The sequence below is a fragment of the Vigna umbellata genome, chromosome 11 (genome assembly GCF_029865625.1).
Source record: "Vigna umbellata cultivar VRB3 chromosome 11, Vumbellata_1.0, whole genome shotgun sequence".
NCBI classification, from domain to species: Eukaryota; Viridiplantae; Streptophyta; class Magnoliopsida; order Fabales; family Fabaceae; genus Vigna; species Vigna umbellata.
The window spans coordinates 28,731,695-28,752,189 of record NC_142175.1 but is presented as its reverse complement, the minus strand read 5'-3'; the positions used below and the strand labels follow the sequence as shown (position 1 = coordinate 28,752,189).

Sequence of the window (20,495 nt, the reverse complement as noted above, 5' to 3'; positions counted from 1 at the left end):
TGATCGAGTGTTGCTACTTGGGTTTTGCCTTTTGACTTATGACCTTCTACGTATCTTAAATGACATACACAAATTACATGGCTTTAACAACCAAAATTTTAAGACTTTAACTTGCCATGAATCATCAATAAGTCTTCCATACTTCTTCATAAGTCATCATCATAAAAATTCTTTACTGAAGCAAGATGTTCATCTTCTTCTTTTGTCAACACATATATCATAAAAATCATACACATTGAATTCATTCATTAAACATATATCATAATCAATTATTTAACTCTCAACCTACTTACTACATCCTATGCCATGAATCACTAACATCACCATCACAAACATTTTATTCTAATTCTAAAACACACATATGTTGAATTAGACAAATCTACATTTAACACATCACCTTCACTAAGTAGTCTTACACAACAAAGATACATAATAGAAACAAAATCCATTTACGTGATAGGGTGAATTCCTATGACCTACCAGACATATTTCTTTTTCATACTATAAACTAGGTCATAGGAACCTCCTTCAAATTTCACTACTACCTAATGTTTTCTTCTATGTAAATTCAATATCAAGAGTTTGTATATCTTTTTCAGAATATCAAATTCAATATATAACATAAACATCACAACATATTTTTCATTCCTTAGAAATAAATATGATTGAAATACAACACATGTCATATTACTAAAACTTATTAATTTGGCGCAGCCCATGGGGCTTGGTCCTAACCTGTATAAGTTGGGAAAAAAATTTATATATCAAAAAGCCCATAGCATCAAAATGGCAAGAAAAGCCTCAATTCAAGATAGATAACATTGGTTGAAGCAAAGTCAACTAAGTTGTTTGAGTTGGGGTCATCTCAAGCTAATGTTGACTTGAATTAAGCCCATATTGAACATATTGAGACACCTATATCAGGCAAAGTCAAGGTAGACCTATGTTAAGTTGAGTAAGTTAGGTGATCAATGTCATAAATATGTATTATTCATGCTTATTTTTATCCTTCAATGTGTATTATTCATCATTTATGTGTTCTCCTCATGGGAAGATGTAATATTTTCTTGTTTTGTTCATGTTTCAAGTTAGTTGGTCCTTTGTAGAGTATTTTGCAGGAAAAATGAAGATTGGAAGAGTTTTGGAGTTTGTTGTCTAGATCTTTTTCCCTCAGTTTACAGTCAATTCACTTAGTGAAGAAGAAAAATAACCGCTCAATGAGTATATTTTCTCGTTCAGCGAGACAAAGTAGTTAAAAGCAAATCAGAAGTTGATTTTTGTCCACCGAGTGATTTTTCTTGTGTAGTGAGAGGTGAATTTCTAAAATTGGTTATTATGTCACAAACTAACAAGAGAAAAGAGTTCTTAGTGTTATAAAATAGATTTTAAGAATTAGTTTAATTGGTAGAAATTAAAGATTACCAAAACGCCCCTAGTTATAAAAGTAATATAAAATGTTATTTATTAATGTTATATTTAATTGTAAAATTGTTTATAAAGAGAAAAAAATTATAAATAATTTATAAAATTAATGTTTAAAAATTAAAAAAATTATAATGTTATAAAATAAATTAATTTTAAAATGTAGTATTTGCTTGTAATATAATTTGCTACGAACATCATCATCTATATCTTCACTCTCCAAATATGATAAATCTATATATTCTTCCATCTAGATTTACTTAAACATATATACATAGTATAATTAAAATCATGCGTTGATATATTGAATAAACATAATTCATATATACATTAATATATTCAACTAATCAAAAGAATTAAACAAACATTATAAACCTAGCATAATCACAACATAATATATAACCATAAAATATTGATCAGTTTGAAATAAATTAATGAATTTATTCATCGGAGAGGGGAACTGGTAACGACGAAACTGTTAAAAAAAAAGACGATGCCAGTAATATAAAGCAGAAATAAAAAAGAAGTATGGAGAAAGGTGAACTAAATTGCATGATTTTTTAATATTGTTTTTGTTTATAAATTCAAATTATGGAAAGTAGGAGTTGTCAATATTGAATGCCTAAAATGAGGAGGGTGAGGAAGAATAATTTGATTTGGTATATAGTAATAAAAATAAAAGAAGAAAAGAGAGAGAGACAGGGAAAGGAAAATTTACCGCATTAACGGCAGTCTTGACGGTCTTCATGTCTTGAAGGGAGAAAGAAGCAGTAGCAATTTTGCGGGGCCAGAGCTCAACATCAGCGCCTCCGGTGATCGAGGATTTGGGGTCGAACCTAGAAACACCTGAGGATAAAGTCGAGGACAAAGAGGAAAGAAAACCAGAGAGTGGCGAGGAGATTCTAGAAATTGAAGGGAGGGTAAGAGGTATTTGAAGGAGAAGGTCGTCTTCAACAACTTCACCAGCTAACCAAGCCCCCAGTTTTGCTTCGTAAAACCTGCAACAAAATGAAAATGTTAGGGGTGATGATATACAGCGAACTCCTTCCACTGCCATGTCCGGATCACTTCTCTGCCTCCTCCATGCAGTGCTTCATGGACCTCTGGATGTGCATCAACCTTCTGACCACAACACTCAACACCAACCAGGTTATATATCAAATCACCCACCGAACGAAGCATGGAAGAACGATCAAGCTTGGTAGAGCACAATAACGCAGCCCGTAACCGAATCCGCCTTTTCACCACGCTTAACCAGAAAACGCGTAACCGATTACAACATCCAGTAACTGAATACACCACCCACCATTCATATACATTTGTAGCGTAACCGATTACGCAGTCCCCGTAACCGAATACACTGATTCAAATTTTTTTCTGATAATTGTAACCGGATACAGCGTCTGCAACCACAGCGTCTGCAACCACATCTGGAATCGATTAACCCATCTCAGAATCGTATGTTATTTTTCCCTTTTCCCTCTGCTGGTATTATCAAATGTATTAAGGGCAAAAGTGAAATTTTATTCACAATCAGCGTAAATCGTCGCATATATGCGAGTGACCATATACAAACGTATCCCGCAAATCCACTGTAATCCATCCTTGCAAATCGGCAGAAACGAACATGAGTATATGTACAAATCTGTCTTTGGTAATCACTGGCAACAGTAAAATCCATAGAAACGAACACACGCTTAGGCAATTTTTTCTTCATTATCAGATATGTTCATTCACTATATACTTTTGGGTATGATTTTCGTTCATTTCATCGATTTTTTTTATGCATGAACATTGTTTTAGCTGCGCGCTCATTTAGGCTTTCGAATATAGTTCAACGACGACTTCAGCAACCATCATAGGTAGTTTATGCTTCCTTTAACAGAAATGCATGTTTATTGGATTGTTGAGGTATGATTTTCTTTCACTTGATCGATTATGTTTGTGCATAGGACATTGTTTTTAGTAATAATGAGTTTTTTTTATTCTGACCGATGATGACTCCTTTACTATGTACTATGGTTGATACCACCCTAAAAAATATATAAGATTAGCTTGGTTTTCATTTTAAATATACATTGCTTTTGTTTCTAAATTAGTTGTTGGGTTTGATATGACTTACATATACAAATTTGATTTTGATTTCATTTAAAAAAAATAAGGAGCAAGGATTTTAATTGTAATTTTAATGAATGATAGTTTGGAGATTATAGGTTCTATAGGGGTCAAGGAAGAAAATTCAACGGTACCAAGCCGTTTTGTCATCGTGACATTTACAAGTTAGAAAAAAAACATTTCTATGTAGACCCCCGTAAGCATACCTACTTCAATTCAAAGCACAAAAAAGACTGCACTTTTACTAATCAACATAACATTGTTTAGCTCCTCTCCCTCTCTCTCTCTCTATGTATAGGTTTCTTTAGTTCATTGTATCAGTAACATCGTCATGGCTCCATCAGAGGAAACCAATAACGGTGAGGCCATGCAACTTAAGCACGTTGAAGAAGAGCAAGATGGCCTCCTCTTTGCCCTGAACATGGTGTCTAGTATGGCGTTCCCTCTTTCGGTTAAGACAGCGAATGAGCTCGGTATCTTTGACATCATGGCAAAAGCAGGTGAAGGTGCCAAGCTCTCAGCGGAAGAGATTACAGAAAAAATTGGCATAAAGAATCCACAAGCACCGGCTATGGTGGATCGGATTCTGAGGCTGTTGGCCAGTCACTCTATGTCTTGGTGAAGAAGGCCAAAATTCTGGCAAGAGGCTCTATAGCCTCACCTATGCATCCAAGTACTTTGTTTCTGATTCTGATGGTGTCTCATTCGGAGCTTCCTTAAACTTGATTCTTGGCAAGGTCTTCATGGAGAGCTGGTCAGTTTTTAATTCTATATATTCATTTTCACATGAATAATGTGTTTTAACTACATTTTCCTCCTAATTAATTAGTTTTAATCTCTTCATTTTGTGTTTATGTTTCGTATGTCTTGTTTCAAGTCTTGTGTATATTCTTCATCTTCACTTCACCACGGCTCAAAATATAAAATTTCATTTTTTTATAACCATTTTACTTTTTAGAATAAGTTGTCAAATGATTATTTTTACTATCAAACAATTGTTTTTGTTAATAAATAATATTCATAGTAGATCACTTGTAAAAGAGGTCCTTTATATGGGTGTGTATTAGCTAGAATACTAGTATAAGGTTAAATATGGTCTAATTTATTGTATAATTATTTAAATTATGAGTTACATATGTTTTTAATTTCGGAATTTTAGTACAAAATTGAAATTTATTTTTATCTAAAATTTTATAAAATTTGATTTCAATCTTATAAATGAATAGATATAATCTTTTTAATTCAATTATAATAAATATTTTTGATGTGTATAACTTTTGTGTTAACATTTAAGTTGTTTACACTCTTTGACACATAAATAAATTTAACATAATTAGATTAAAAACTCTATATCCATTTATTTTAATTTTGAAAAATAAAATATATCAAAATTTTAAATAATAATGAATCATAATTTAACATAAAAATTTAGTAACTAAAAACGTATTTAATAGTTGAATTATTTATCTAAACGTTATAATATATTTTTAACTCCAATAAAAAGGAAGTATATATTTAAATTATTTAACCTTTTTATGTTGAATTTTCATTTTCCACAAAACTAATTAGGGTCCTTTTTATGTAATTATTTTTTTATTTCTTTTTTTGTTAATAATTATAAAAAGTCCACCCTTGTTTTTTTGTTTTGTATAGCCGATTTAAAAGCCTTTGTTACGGGGTTGTAGAATATTTAAATTTGAAATAATCAAGACATGAGACGTGGTTGTTTTTTGTTTTTGTTTATGATAATGAATTGTTTGCGTTGAATAATAAAACATAGGACTGAACTGAAAGGAGCCATCGCGGAAGGTGGCATATCATTCAACAGGGTTTATGGGATGAACATATTTGAGTATTGCGCTGTGGATCCTACGCTCAATGATGGGTTGAACAAAGTTATGTTCAACACTACAACCATAGTCACAAATAGGGTTCTTGAGCTCTACGATGGTTTCAAGAACATTAACAGGCTAGTGGATGTTGGTGGTGGTCTTGGGATCAATCTAAAACTAATCACTTCTAAATATCCCAATCTTCAAGGTGTTAATTTTGACTTGCCACACGTCATACAACATGCCCCTACCTACCCTGGTATATGTTCTATCCATCTAATGCATTTTCCATCCTATTGTTATAAGAAAACTAAGACATGCAAAACGTTACTGTTTTTTATTACGTAGTTGAACTGTGAACTGTTTAATCTTATTTTAATGTTGCAGGTGTGGAACATGTAGCAGGAGATATGTTTGAGAGTGTTCCTAATGGAGACGCCATTTTTATGAAGGTGAATTCAAGATTTCCAGGAATCTAGTTGTTTTAATTCCAAGAATTTCAATCTCTTAAAAAAAATGTCCCACTTTTTAGTATTTTAAGAAATAAACACTGTGGTAATGGTACTTTAAGAAGTGAAACGTGCAAATATTAGTCAAAGAAAACTATACACAGCTGCCAACATGCTTATGAAAAACAGTAAAACTACACCTACCAACATATAACAGTGGAAAATTTATTATTGTTGAAGTGTTGAGCATGTTGTAACTACTTTTGTTATTAAGGTATAAAAGTAAATAAATATATCCAAAGATAAAGTAAAAGAAATTATAAGTACATGTATTGGTTTAACGTGAGGGCTTGTGTGTGCGGAAATTTTCAGTGGATACTTCACGATTGGGATGATGAAGAGTGTGTGAAGTTGCTGAAGAACTGCTACAAAGCTATTCCCAGTGATGGAAAAGTGATTGTTGTGGATTTGATTGTTCCTGCTTTGCCTAATAGTACTGTTATTGCGAGGACTGCTTTCCAAACTGACCTCTTGATGATGGCTCAAACCGCACGAGGGAAAGAGAGAACCCAAAATGAGTTCATGGAATTGGCATTATCTTCTGGATTCAGTGGCATCAGATTCGCCTGCTTTGTCTCTGGCTTCTGGATTATGGAGTTTTTCAAGTAGAAACCATCTTTTACTTACTGTGTCTTAAATTGTTTCTTATATTATTCTGTCTTGTTGCAATTTATAAATAATGTCATCTGAATAAACTTAAATTTAGGCCTATATAAATTGTTTCTTACATTTAAGTTTTTGTTTTCTGATTTTGTGTTGCCGGTTTTGGTTTTTTTGTTGCATATTTTCTGTTTCTATTTGGTAAGTGTTCACGGCTATATTATAGCCATCACAATTCAATGAACACACGGTTATAATTCAGATCATTATTTCACGTGTCATTTTTTAACAAATTAGTACCAGAGCTAATGTGTTTGAGTTTCTAAGTGAGAAAAAGAGAGAAGGATTGCTCGAGTGTTTGATGAAGAGAGAGTGAGAAACTTGTAAATCCATGTTGTAATCGACAAAAAAAGCCAACCACAATAACTAGAGTATGCAGATAAAGACTCTTCTTGGATTCCAAGAAAACAAGTTGGATGAGTTGAGAATGGGTATGAAGAGGCAGGGAGAAATGAAGAACAAATTGTTGCATAGATTGTTACGTTGATAAAAACACGACTAAAGGACAAATCAACTGTGTAACGACTAAAGGACAAATCAACTTTGTACATATTGTACAGAGTTATGAATGAGTTTGACTTAGAAAATATAGCAAAAGTAACATTCAAGAGAAGCATGAGAGATTCTTGAGAGGACATACAAAGAGGTTCACTATGTTAAGCAAGTTCAACTTCAGACTTTCTTAAACGAGTTTGAAAACTTATCTTTCTTAAACGAGTTTGAAAACTTAAAGATAAAATAAGAGAACAAGTAATAGAGTTCATAACTTAGGTAGAGACAATGACAAATCAACTTAGTAGCAACGGAGAACCCGCCATTCAGTTGAGTTGTTGAGAAGATTATGAGGTCATTAACAAGTGATTTCAAAAGCATAGTCTACTCCATCGAGGAACCTAAGGACTGGTCAACGTTTTCAATAGTTGTATTTTTTTACTCTATGTTTCTTGTCGATAAAAGTGAAAAAAGCATCATTTAATATTATATATAAATGTGAGAACAAAGTTTATTTAGTTTGGAAAATGTATTTTCTTAAACATAATATATAAATATAACATTCCACTAGGTAAAAACAAACTCATTTCTATATATAATTTTCACTTTAAGTGACAAAGTGACCTACAATATAGGCTTGTCCATTAATCTGCCAAAGTTTTATAGATTGAATTGGAGTTTTCAATGTATTAATTTATTTTGATACGTTGTTACAAAATTAAAAGTGTATTATACAAGTAATAAAATAAATAAGTGTCGCTAGTAAAAAAAGAGATTTTTAACTCGTTCATTACGCTTCGGTTTCAAAAAAACCAAAGTGTATCAAAACGCAGTGGATATTTTGTAATTTTTAAGAAACTATGTCTAGGTTCAATTGGAACTAACGCCTAAGGGGTATACTGCCTCAGTTCTCTGACCAACTGAGGCAAAAAAATCGTGCTTAGACCTACTATTTCGGTTCTATGTAGAATCAAGTCAGTATGTCCTGTCGAAAGCTGACAACCTCTTATCTGAACGTTGTAAATCCATCTTGTCAACCTATATTGTCTCGGTTCCATTTGAACCGATGTCATAAGGCCTTTATGTCTCAGTTTAACCGTGAACTAACGTCTGTAGTTAGAAATATCTTTAAATTTTTCCATTTATAATTTTATTTTTAATTTTTTCAGAAAGGTTTACTCATCGGTTGATTTTAGAACCGAGGCAGCAGAGTCTTATTGCATCGGTTTTCTACTTAACCGAGGTAATAGTTTATTCGATAGTTAAAATTTAAAAACGTAAAATAGTGATTACTCTTCCTCTTCTCCCTTCGACACAAAAATCCTTCTTCTTCGTCTTGATCCGCGTTGTGCAAGGGGGCGAGATTTCTTTTCTCCTTCTTCCTCTTGATTCTTTTCTCACGGGGAGACCCAACTTTGGGGTAGCATCGGGGGTCTCGCGCAAGCTGAAAAAGGTTTTCTCTTTCATGTTGCCGAGAGGGAGTCTTCCTTCCTCTTCTTTGTTCCGGTCCATCTTGCTTCAAGTCATGCATCCAACCAGCCTAGGGTTCTTCGTCTCGCGCGGACAACCAACCTAGAGAGTCATCAATGGCGTGACGGAGGCGCGGCGGAGACACGACGAAGACGCGGCGGGGGCGCAACGCGATGACCGTTCTTGTTCTTCTTCTTCTCTTAGTTCTAGTTCGCAATGAGTAAGGAAGCTTCCTTCCCTCTCCTTTTTTCTGATTTTGATTGGGTTGTTTTCTGTTTGATTGTTTCTCAACAGGAGTGGTGGTGTTTGATTGATTCTTTGCTTGTGGTGGTGGTAGCGCGCCGTCCTCGGTTGGATTTGAACCGAATGGCGAAAACAAAAAACACAAAAAAAGGAAAAAATCCCTCTACTACCTCAGTTGGATTTGAACCAAGGCAAAAACATATACCTTTTTGCCTCAGTTCAGAACCGAGACAAAAAGCCTACCCCTTTTTGTCTCGCCTGTATATGCCTCGGTTGCGGAACCGCTATGTATAAGTGAAAATAACTAATGTCATTTTTCTTTACTATACTAGTGTGTAAATATTATTCTCCTAGAAATATGCATTTGAAAAGTATTGATTTTTAATTATAAAATAACTCAAAAATTGTAGAAAATAATTAAATTAGTTTAACGATATATATAGTAAAAATTGTTGGGTATCCAAGTGTGAGTCCAAGTCCCACATTGGATAGAAATGAGAAAGTAGAGCAGTATATAAAGATGAAAGACCCATTAACTCATTGCCTTAAGGTTTTGGGTAAAGAGTGGTGTCGATCCTTTACATAGTTGGCTCAGATGCTATTGATGTTTGTGTAATCCGCATGGAACCTCCTCCTCAATAGACCCAACAGTGATATCAGAGTCGATGGTTTGTCTTAGGATCCATTATATAATTGGTTCATAGACTCACCAAAAATTTCATTCAAAATGGGCTTTATGATCCATGAAAAACACCAAACATGTAAAATGTCCTAATATCTTTGGGACAAATCTAAACTTTAATCATAAAGAGTCGAATATCTTATAATTTTTATTATAAGCTCGCAATCAGCTCAATATTCGATGTTATTGTTTCATATATGTGTTTAGATGCGAAATCTATTATCAGCTTTTTCCAAACTTTTTCAATTAGCATGTATCAAACAATAATCATGTAGTTAAGATCAATAATAAAACACAAAATTATGAAAAAAAATCTATTGAATAATATAAATCATAAAGAATTAAGATACATTATGTTCAATTGTGAGTTATAAAGAGTTAACATAATTACTAATTAGTTACTTTTAAACATTCTGAATAATAAAAAATAATAATCAACAATGCCTCCATAATAAATATACATTGTATCTAGTTGAGAATTTGTTTCCTATCTTCCAAGGTATGTCTCTCTAACTCTCTCAAACCTCCTATTTATAAGATTTGGGCAATTTTTGCTTGAAATGAATCTAAAATTTGTACTTAAATTTTGTTATGAAAGTAACCAAATCATTTGACAACTGATACTTTTGAAATATTATTCCATTTTCGGTGATTTTCATTTATTTAATTTTTTAATTAAAGTAACTTAATCTTTTAATAAGTGATTTTGTTGAAATATTATTTAATCTTCAATGATTTTTACTCATCTGCATAATATTTTCATAAAACCAACTATTTTTATTTTATAATTTATCAAATAAAAATCTTAATTATCTAAAAAATAATAATAGAAATACCAATGTAACAAGATAAAAATAAACAAAATAAAAATAATGGCAATATCAACTATCATGTATAACTCGTACTAACATGTCAAAGATGGACAGAGAAGAATTTACTTGCATTTTTGTAAAAAATAAATAAAAAGTAAAATAAAACACAATTCAAAAAAGATTAACTTTTTATATTATATTACTGCAAGAAAAATAAAGTATCTATAATTTAAATCATTAATACTTATAAAATAAGTGTTTATTATTAATTATAATAAAATAATTTAATATGTTAAAATATTAATTTTTTTAATTTATCTAGTTAGAGAAATTAATTAATCAATTTAAAAAATGTTTTTATAATTAAATATATAATTAATTATCATTTGTCGTGTCTAACTTGTTAAACTAACCGGTCAAACTAGACTTAAAAGAATATACCTTCATTTAAAAACACAATTCAAAATATTAATTTTTTGGCTTAAATGTTTGTTTTGTCCTCATGTTAAGAGGTGAATTTCTGTTTAGTATCCGGTTTTAAAAATGAAGACATTGGGTCCCTATGTTATGAAAATTGTATGAATCGGCCACATCAGCATGGACTTAATGTCGTTGTTGTGAACAAAACGGACAAGACCTTATTCATATACTTTTTATAACATAGGGACCCAATGTCTTCATTTTTAAAACCGGGTACTAAACAGAAATTCACCTCTTAGCATGGGGACGAAGTAAGCATTTAAGCCTAATTTTTTTTATCATATTATTTTAAGAAGAATAAAGTATATAATAATTGACCTACATGTCAAATGGGTTGAGAATAATTGACCTACAATTTTTTAAAAGAAAATATAAAACATAGGGATACCCAAAATTCCCAAGAATAGTTACTATCCGCGAATACTTATTACCTGTGAGTAACGAGTAGAGGATATTTTAATATCTCCTTCTAAACGGGTTGAGTGCGGATAGTAAATTACCTGCAAAAAATAATAAAAGATAATTAATTTATATATTTTTTAATTAAATTTAACTAAAAATAAAATAAAATTATTAAATTTAATTTAATTTAATTAAAATTAAATTTTAGATTATATTATATCATATATATTTTTTGTAATTTTATTTAAATTTTATTTTAAAAATGTATAATTTCTTTTTGTGGGTATCTGAGTATTTTCTAAGCGAATACATGTGTAGGTAACAAAGAGGTTCACTACAAGAAACGCGCTTATTACCGACAGATAATTACCGAAGGTCAAGTGTCCTTCGGTAATTTGCGCTGCCCTGTAATTTATCGGCGGATACGAGGCTTCGGTATTGTGCACGATGACTTCACCTAAATTTTGGGTATTCCCTCACTCATTTTTAATTTCAGCAGTTCTCTTTCCCCCTAATTTCTCTCTTCTCTTCCCCCAAAATTGAAATTCGAGGGCATGTGAGGGTACCCCCAAATTTCTCCTCCTTCGTTTGATTCCCTTTTCTTTGCGCATCATCGGTCCCTTCCATCTTCTGTTGGCATAATGGTGGTGTGAAGAGCGCGAGATGGAGCGGGTTCGTGCAATCGTGGAGGGTGCCTCCTTGTTAAGTTCACAATCATTTGCAGAGGGAAACACCTCCGATGGCGATGACAGCGGAGCCAGAAGCGAAGACCAACTGGTGCCACGAATGAGCATATGAGTGTGTCCCTCACATTCCTTCCCTAGCCTCTCCTCTGTCCCCATTGCCACACCTCCTTCCTCGAACTAATGGACTCTCCCTTCTCCCAAAACGATGCCGAATCACCCCCTCTTTGACCTCATTTTCAAGGACGCGCTCTTACTCCTCTCCCCGAAGCCCCTCCCCGCCAAACCCCACCCTCTCCCCTCCGTCAACGTCACACCCTCGCTCCTTTTCGCGCTCGACCCCAACGGCTTCGTTTTCTTCGCTGTGTGCAAAGACCAAATTTCCCTCTTTGACGCCGAGGCCAAATAGTTGCCCTGCAAACACCTTTACCATGCTGGTTGCATCACGCCGAGACTCGACCTCCACGCGTCGTGCCCATTGTGCAGACTTCGCCTTGAGGAAGAGGCAGCACAGGAGGAGGAAGACGAAGGTGACGGCGTGGTGGCGGAGATCCGGAGGGAGCCTCGAGGTGCCCAAGCGCCTTTGCTATACGGTGGTGCTCTGTCTTTTCTTTTCTTTGTCTTGCATCTCTTTTTTAGTGCTAAATTAGACCAGAATTCTGCTCTGATCAACTAGCTTCACTGTAATAATTGTGAGAATGAAACTCCAATTTCGGTTGGAGTTCGAGATGACCATTGGAGAGAGTATAGAATTTTAGTTTGGTTAATGTGTGTGTGTTATAATTGTTGAAGAGTGTTATTGATGACCAATCCTAATTGTGTTTTTCAACTGGGATCTTGAAATTTGAAGGTTGATTTTGTTGAAGGAGGGAATATGTTATGATTACTGAGTTGATATTACATAATTCAAGATTGTTGAAACTTTAAATTTGTGGTGGTTTGTTTTGCTTCAAAACTGTTATGATCTAAGCGACTAAAGGCGATTCTATCTTTATGTGCTAGAATGAAATTTCATCTAAGCATTTTAATTTACAGCTTAATGAATAAATTGTTTCTTTAGATGAATAATGAAGTCTTATGTCATTTGATTTGATTTGATTTAATTTGAGGTAAGCCCACTCCTAATATCTAGCTTTTACAAAGTTAGGTTCTAATGTAAATTCATCTTATATTTTGAAGGAGTGTAAGTGTTTGTGTGCATTTTAATTAGGAAATCTCCAAGAAGATTCCTGCTGAACATTAAGATAACAGGGCACTAAAGATGTGAATGCACACTTCAAAGAACTGATAACATGTAGGGACTGTTCAACCTCAACCTTTGCCTATCAATTCATGGGCTGCTCCAAAATCTGTGAAGAAAGTGAGTCACATAAATCAATGTTCATTTGAACAACAATAAGTAGTTCGCTTTTAAAAGAGTTTAGAAAATGAAGTGACTTTGGTTTTACAGGTGAATAATCAAAATGTAAAAAATTCTTAAAAATGGTTTTGTTCTTGTGAAGATTGTATGAATTAATGATACTTAATGTATGGTGCAAAAATTAACAGAGCTTTAAAATAATGAATACTTGGATTACTTAAGAGATGATGCCTTCAAAATTTAAGTAGATATGTCATTTTATAATTTGTCGCACATAGTGACAGTTGTTTCCTTCCAATTCCAAATAGGATTCTTCTCAGATCTTTCTACATAAACCTCATTTCAGTGAACCATATAATAGAATACTAACTCAAAATTACCACATTCAGCAATTGAAGCAGAAAATTATTTTATCTAACCTTGCCTAGATAATTTTCTATATAAATTATGATAGCAAAAGGAATTAAGAAAAATAAGTTAATTAAGGTAACTTATGTTTACGTTCAAATTAACATAGTGTTGGGGATGCAATTATTTAACTGTGTTATGTATGATCATTGTAATGTTCTTTCTATTTTTTGAATGCTATATTTTATGAAAGATATTTATGTTTCAAATGGAATAACAGTATAACATATATGTGTGATAAAAAACAAAATCTTCAAATGTTTAACTCAAATCCATATATAATTACATTCAAAATCAAGACTATTTATTAAATTGAAAATTTATCATGTTGTGTTTGTTGTTCTTTCAAAGTTGTAATTTTTATTGTATTGTTATGTCATAGTTATTTTATTTATATATTGCTAATACTTAAATTTATTTCATATATAAGGTTAATAGTCAAATCCTTGCAAATTTTCATAAAAAAATAAATAAATATTTATTTTTTATTTTATTTATTCTAGTGTCCCATTTATATATACTGGTTTTTTATTTCCTTAACATTGTTAATCCCTCTTATTACAAGGTTCCTTCACAGTATACACCAACAGGAAGTGATTGGAAGATAGGCTATGGATTCCTTTTTGGTATTATGGTTACTGCAGCAATTGTTCTTGAAGTATTGGCTTATTTGAAAAGATTAGAGATGCGTTCTCTACCTCCTAATTTCCAAATAGATCCTGTTGGATGAGCTACATTTCCAAGTAATCAAGCCCTTTTTTTATTTTTTCTTCCCTCATTTTATATAATTTGTTTAGTGAAAATGGCGCGAAAAAAAATAACTTTTAGTTCTATCTACTGACTATGTTATATACCACTTTTATGGAGCAGGGGGAATGTGATTGTTACTAGTTTTACAGTTCCACAAACGTTGTCAATTGTTTCATTTAAAGCAGCCCATACATAACCAGCTACGAGTTTGCCAAGTTGGACAATCCCTGTTTGGTATTCTCACTCAATTTCACCAGATAGAAGTCTTTCGGTTTTCTTATTCATTCTTCGTCGAATTTCTTTTGAAGATTGCCAAGAATGTAAATGACGATTCATAAGAGCTTTCTATTTACAGTTCGATTTTATAATTTGTAGCATTTTTTCTTCTGGAGATATATGTATTGGAATATAAGAATCATACTTTATTCTTTGTTGAATGACAAAAGATTACATTCATTATTACCTTCTTCAAGATATATGTTCCGAAAAATGATTTAACTTGAAAGGAAATTATAGAGTTCATCGCATTACCAGCTGCATTACAATTTGCTAGAGATTTTAAATGTAGTTCATTGATTCTTTATCCTTTAATCCTGCCTGATTTTTACCGAAGGCTTTTGCCCTTCAGAAATTACCGAAGGCTTTTGGCCCTCGGTAATTACCGAAGGGCGGAAGCCCTCGGTAAATGTTAACGACAAGGGATTTACCGAGAACTCTTTGACCATCGATAAGCCGTCTGTAAATACTCTTTTCCGACGGCTTCTGGCTATTTTCGAAGGCTTATGGCGGATAGATACTATCCGTGTCCGACCCAATCAGTTGTTATCCTATATTAACAATATTTTGATACAATATATGTATTATATTTTCATTTGGTATGAAGTACGTCAGCATAACAACAAATAAATAATTAACCAGTAAAAAAGTGACACGTATACTATTTGAAAATGTTGTAAACAAGATGTGAAATTATATTTTTTAAAAGTTTAAATCATTATCACTTACAAAGTAATTTTTCATTTTTAATTACAATATGAATATTTTAATGTATTAAAATAATTTTTTTAATTTATCCAATTAGAAAAATTAATTAATCAATTAAAAACTTAAAAAATATTTATATAATAAAATATATATATTAAAAAATAAATAAAAATTAGCAATATTGTTTGTTAAGCCGCTGCCTAGCCCATTAACAAACAAGATCAATATTTTCAACGTTCCGTTTTTTATGCATCAATGGCGGAAAGAACAAAACGAGACTAAGGTGGTCCAGTTTATCACCCTTACCATTTTCTGGTGAAAAAAAAAAACATTTCTATGTAGACCCCCGTAAGCATACCTACTTCAATTCAATGCACAAAAAAGACTGCACTTTTACTAATCAACGTAACATTTTTTATTAACTCCTCTCCCTCTCTCTCTCTATATAGGTTTCTTTAGTTCATTGTATCAGATAACATCATCATGGCTCCATCAGAGGACACCAATAACGTTGAAGCCATGCAACTTAAGCACGTTGAAGAAGAGCAAGATGGCCTTCTCTTTGCCCTGAACATGGTGTCTAGTATGGCGTTCCCTCTTTCGGTTAAGACAGCGAATGAGCTCGGTATCTTTGACATCATGGCAAAAGCAGGTGAAGGTGCCAAGCTCTCAGCAGAAGAGATTACAGAAAAAGTTGGCATAAAGAATCCACAAGCACCGACTATGGTGGATCGGATTCTGAGGCTCTTGGCAAGTCACTCCATGTTATCTTCATGTTTTGGTGAAGAGGGCCAAAATTCTGGCAAGAGGCTATATAGTCTCACCTATGCATCCAAGTACTTTGTTTCTGATGCTGATGGTGTCTCGTTCGGAGCTTCCTTGAACTTGATTCTTGGCAAGGTCTTCTTGGATAGCTGGTCAGTTTTTAATTCTATTATATAAATAATGTGTTATAACTACATTTTCCTCATAATAATTAGTTTTAATCTTATCATTTTCAAGATAGTGTGATTTATGCCTCGAATATATATCTTATCTCAACATGAGTCTTATATATTCTTCATCCTCGAAATAGAATACAAAGATGAAAAAGACTGGGTTCTTAAATTATATATAACGATCGATGAGAATAACTTTGTAAGTAAAAAATCAATCATTTTAATTCGCATATATCATATCAATTTTTCTACGTCTCTAATATTTTATTTCAGGCTTACAACAACTTCGTACCATTAGTTATATTAGAGTTTGATTTCTATTTGTTATCCATGTAGAAAAGTCATATCATTACTTTAAAACCATTGTTGATATATCTTTTGAGGCGAGATATTTTTAAAATTAGTATTTTTTTATGTACAACAAATTTGTTGTAAGATAATAATATATAAGGTGTTACATTATCATTATACTTATATTATGTACTATTATTTTAATGAGTCTCCAACTGTGCGAATCACCTTACCAGCTATGCATTCAAAGACAAGATGTACCAACCAATTATTAATAGCCGTAAATTACATCGTTTGAAATAATATATACCAACTTATTTTTGTATTTATAAGTTATTTTGATACGTGCATTAACGCAATTGGTTATATACTAATATATATACAATGCTATGTGTTGTTTATTCTATAGAACATGTCAATATATAGATACTTAACTAAATAAACTTCTATTTACGTTTATTTATTTGAAAATTTCACAAAAGAAATTAGGTTTCCTTCACTATCATTATTTTGTTTTGTATGGAAATTTCAAATAGACAACTTTTTGTTTTGAATAGGTAGCTAAAATCTTTTATTCTACACACTTCTAGTCCACGTCACATGTCATTATACTCCCAGTCTAAGGAAGACCGCGGAAAAATGCTAGTGGTGGTCGAATATTTAAATTTGACGTAAGACATGTGGCGTGGTTGTTTTTGACTTTGTTTCTGATAATGAATAATTTGAGTTCAATAATACATAGGACTGAACTGAAAGGAGCCATCGCGGAAGGTGGCATAGCATTCGACAGGGTTTATGGGATGAACCCATTTGAGTATCAAGCTGTGGATCCTACGTACAATGATGTTTTCAACAAAGCTATGTTCAACATTACCACCATAATCACAAACAGGGTTCTTGAGCTCTACGATGGTTTCAAGAACATTAACAGGCTTGTGGATGTTGGTGGTGGTCTTGGGATCAATCTAAAACTAATCACTTCTAAATATCCCAATCTTCAAGGTGTTAATTTTGACTTGCCACACGTCATACAACACGCCCCTACCTTCCCTGGTATATGTTCTACCCATCTAATACATTTTACATCATATTGTTATAAAAAAAACTAAGACATGCAAAACGTTACTGTTTTTTATTATGTAGTTGAACTGTGAACTGTTTAATATTATTTGAATGTTGCAGGTGTGGAACATGTAGCAGGAGATATGTTTGAGAGTGTTCCTAGTGGAGACGCCATTTTTATGAAGGTGAATTCAAGATTTCCAGGAATCTAATTATTTTATTTCCAAGAATTTCAATCTCTTCCAAAAAAAAAATGTCCCACTTGTTAGTATTTTAAGAAATGAACACTGTGGTAATGGGACTTTAAGAAACGTGCAAATATTAGTCAAAAGAAAACTATGTACAGCTACCAACATGGTTATGAAAAACAATAAAAGTACACCTACCAACATATGACAGTGGAAAGATATTATTGTTGGAGTGTTGAATATATTCTAAGTAGGTTTATTCTTAAGGTATAAAAGTAAATAAATTAATTGAAAGATAAAGTAAAAGAGATTGTAAGTAGATGAATTGGTTTAACGTGTGTACTTTATTTTCAGTGGATACTTCATGATTGGGGTGATGAAGAGTGTTTGAAGTTGCTGAAGAACTGCTACAAAGCTATTCCCAGTGATGGAAAAGTGATTGTTGTGGATTTGATTGTTCCTGCTTTGCCGGATAGTACAGCTATTGCGAGGAATGGTTTTCAAGCTGACCTATTGATGATGGCTCAAAATCCAGGAGGGAAAGAGAGAACCCAAAATGAGTTCATGGAATTGGCATTATCTTCTGGATTCAGTGGCATCAGATTCGTCTGCTTTGTCTCTGGCTTCTGGATTATGGAGTTTTTCAAGTAGAAAACATCTTTTACCCACTGTGTCTTCAAATTTTCTTCTATCATTATGTCTTGTTGCAATTTTTAAATAATATCATGGTTGTACTCTATTTCCCATATAATTATACTACTCTATTTTGTGACTTTTCCTCGATTTAGATAATTAGAATGTAATCTTTTAAGGAGATTAATTTACGGAGACAACATTAAAAAAAACTAGTCTAACTAACTTCTATAAAAAAATTGATATCTTTCCCGATGTAAAATTTTAAGTTATGAATTTCTTTTTTAATAATGTATCTCTATGAGATTTAGAAAATACTTTTACAGCTTTGTCGCTTAAATTTAAATATATAGTTATTTCTATAATAAATATCTTAATTTTTAAAACAATTTTAGGTTTAATGTCTCGGTAGATTCCTATTTTTGGCGTAAATCTTAAATAGGTTTCTTTTTTTTCGGTGTCTCAATTGGGTCCTTTTTTTGTAAAATTGAAGTAATTAGAGGTCTGTCGTCAAATTGGATAAACGGCCGTTTAAGTTTGTATTATGTGGCATGATCAGTGTATTATTTTAAATGATGTGACAATTTATACATGATTAATGTGTATTTTGTAATTTTTAAATTAAAAAATTAAGGGCAAATTGGGAAAAAGAAATTAAAGGCAGTCACTTTCTCTCTGAAGCGAAATTAGGGTTATGAGAGGTTGTTGCGGAAGAGCGGGATGAAGGAGGTGTGCTTGAAGGCGAGGAGGGTGAGGTTGAAGGTCTTGAGGAGCGCATGGGAGGGCTCGGTGGTGTCCTGGAAGGCGCAGACGCGATAACTGCCGGTGAAGGAGAGAAAGAATAGAAAGATGAATGGTGAAGCGGTAAGGTTCGAAAAATCCACTGATGCTTATGGTTTCGGCCGAGAGTGTTGGGTTTAGAGTTTTGATTTATTTGAGATTTGGCGCTGACATCTGTGGCTGAAATCCTCTGATGTTAAGCTGTTGAATTTGGAGTGCTTGAGCTTTATGGAAATTGGAGGTAGTAATTAGTTGCATTTGAGGGAAAGGGGTCAGCTTTTTTTGTTGATCCCTGTGTTTGTTTCTGGGACAGTGTTGGATGAATTGAAGTTAGGATTGCCTTGTTATGGAAAAGCTATGGAACAGGGGCAAATCTTGGTGCTAGAAAAGGCCATGTTGTGAATTTTTTTTGGGTCATTTTTCATAGGTCGTAATGAAGGTTCTATCCAATGGTTGTCTTTCTATTATTTCTCTGCTTGTCTTTTCCTATTTCATGATTCATTAGTTGAATGATTTCAAGAGCTAATTTTTTTTTTCTATAGAGGCAACATCCAAAACTGTAATGAAACTCATGGGGATTCCTGGGCTTACTTTCTATCATCTGAAGAGCCATCTTCAAGTAAAAATCATTAGTTTTCTGATTAGGGTGTTTTTGGTTTTTGATTTGGAAATTTTCGTAACGGTGAAAATGTTGGGCAAACTCGTGATTGGGTTCCTGCAATTTGTAGTTCTATCTACGGTGGCTGCCATGGAAGTGTGATTTGGTTATTGGAGAAGATGAAAGATGGCATTCCAGGAGCAAAAAAGCGTGATTTAATTATTCCCACTTTGCCCTTCAAAAAAGCTGATTACACCTCTATGCATTCAAATTTTTTAATACAAAATTCGTTGGTAATGCCACATGTGATTAATGTATACTCTGACCATGTCACGTAACCAACATTTAAATGGTCGTTAGTCCAATTTGACGGCAGGCCTTTAATTGCTTCAATTTAAAAAAAAAAAGGACCCAATTGAGAAGTCGAAAAGAAAGGGAACCTATTTGAGATTCCAGACCAAAATAGGGATCTACCAAGACATTAAACTAACAATTTTATTAGAAAGGATTAATTAGTAATTTGATAATTTTATTATTTGGATTTTTATTTATTTTATTGTCTTATATTTTTTTAAAATTAAATCAATTTAGTTTAATTCTGTCTGAATATTTGTTAATTAGAGTTAATTTGATTTTTTTCATTAAATTTCTATTAACATTATTGAAAAATGCTATTTATCAAAATTTGATTCCTCTTGTAT

The 20,495-nt window shown here is 32.6% G+C and overlaps 1 protein-coding gene and 2 pseudogenes across 2 annotated transcripts; all 3 read left to right on the top strand.

Moving 5' to 3' along the window:
- The first annotated feature begins 3,799 nt into the window (after positions 1–3,799).
- On the top strand, positions 3,800–6,578 carry LOC148191430 (anthranilate N-methyltransferase-like; annotated as a pseudogene). The gene is made up of 4 exons (XR_015783061.1): positions 3,800–4,291; positions 5,318–5,628; positions 5,757–5,821; positions 6,191–6,578. The product of XR_015783061.1 is annotated as an anthranilate N-methyltransferase-like (transcript).
- A 5,280-nt stretch (positions 6,579–11,858) lies between these two features.
- Positions 11,859–12,478, top strand: LOC148191429 (uncharacterized; annotated as a pseudogene).
- A 3,066-nt stretch (positions 12,479–15,544) lies between these two features.
- On the top strand, positions 15,545–18,557 carry LOC148191428 (cathecol O-methyltransferase 1-like). The gene is made up of 5 exons (XM_088101420.1): positions 15,545–15,652; positions 15,754–16,221; positions 17,276–17,586; positions 17,716–17,780; positions 18,138–18,557. Exons 2-5 carry the CDS (start codon positions 15,788–15,790, stop codon positions 18,432–18,434), a joined length of 1,107 nt encoding a protein of 368 aa, XP_087957546.1. The 5' UTR covers positions 15,545–15,652; positions 15,754–15,787; the 3' UTR covers positions 18,435–18,557.
- Positions 18,558–20,495: the final 1,938 nt, after the last annotated feature.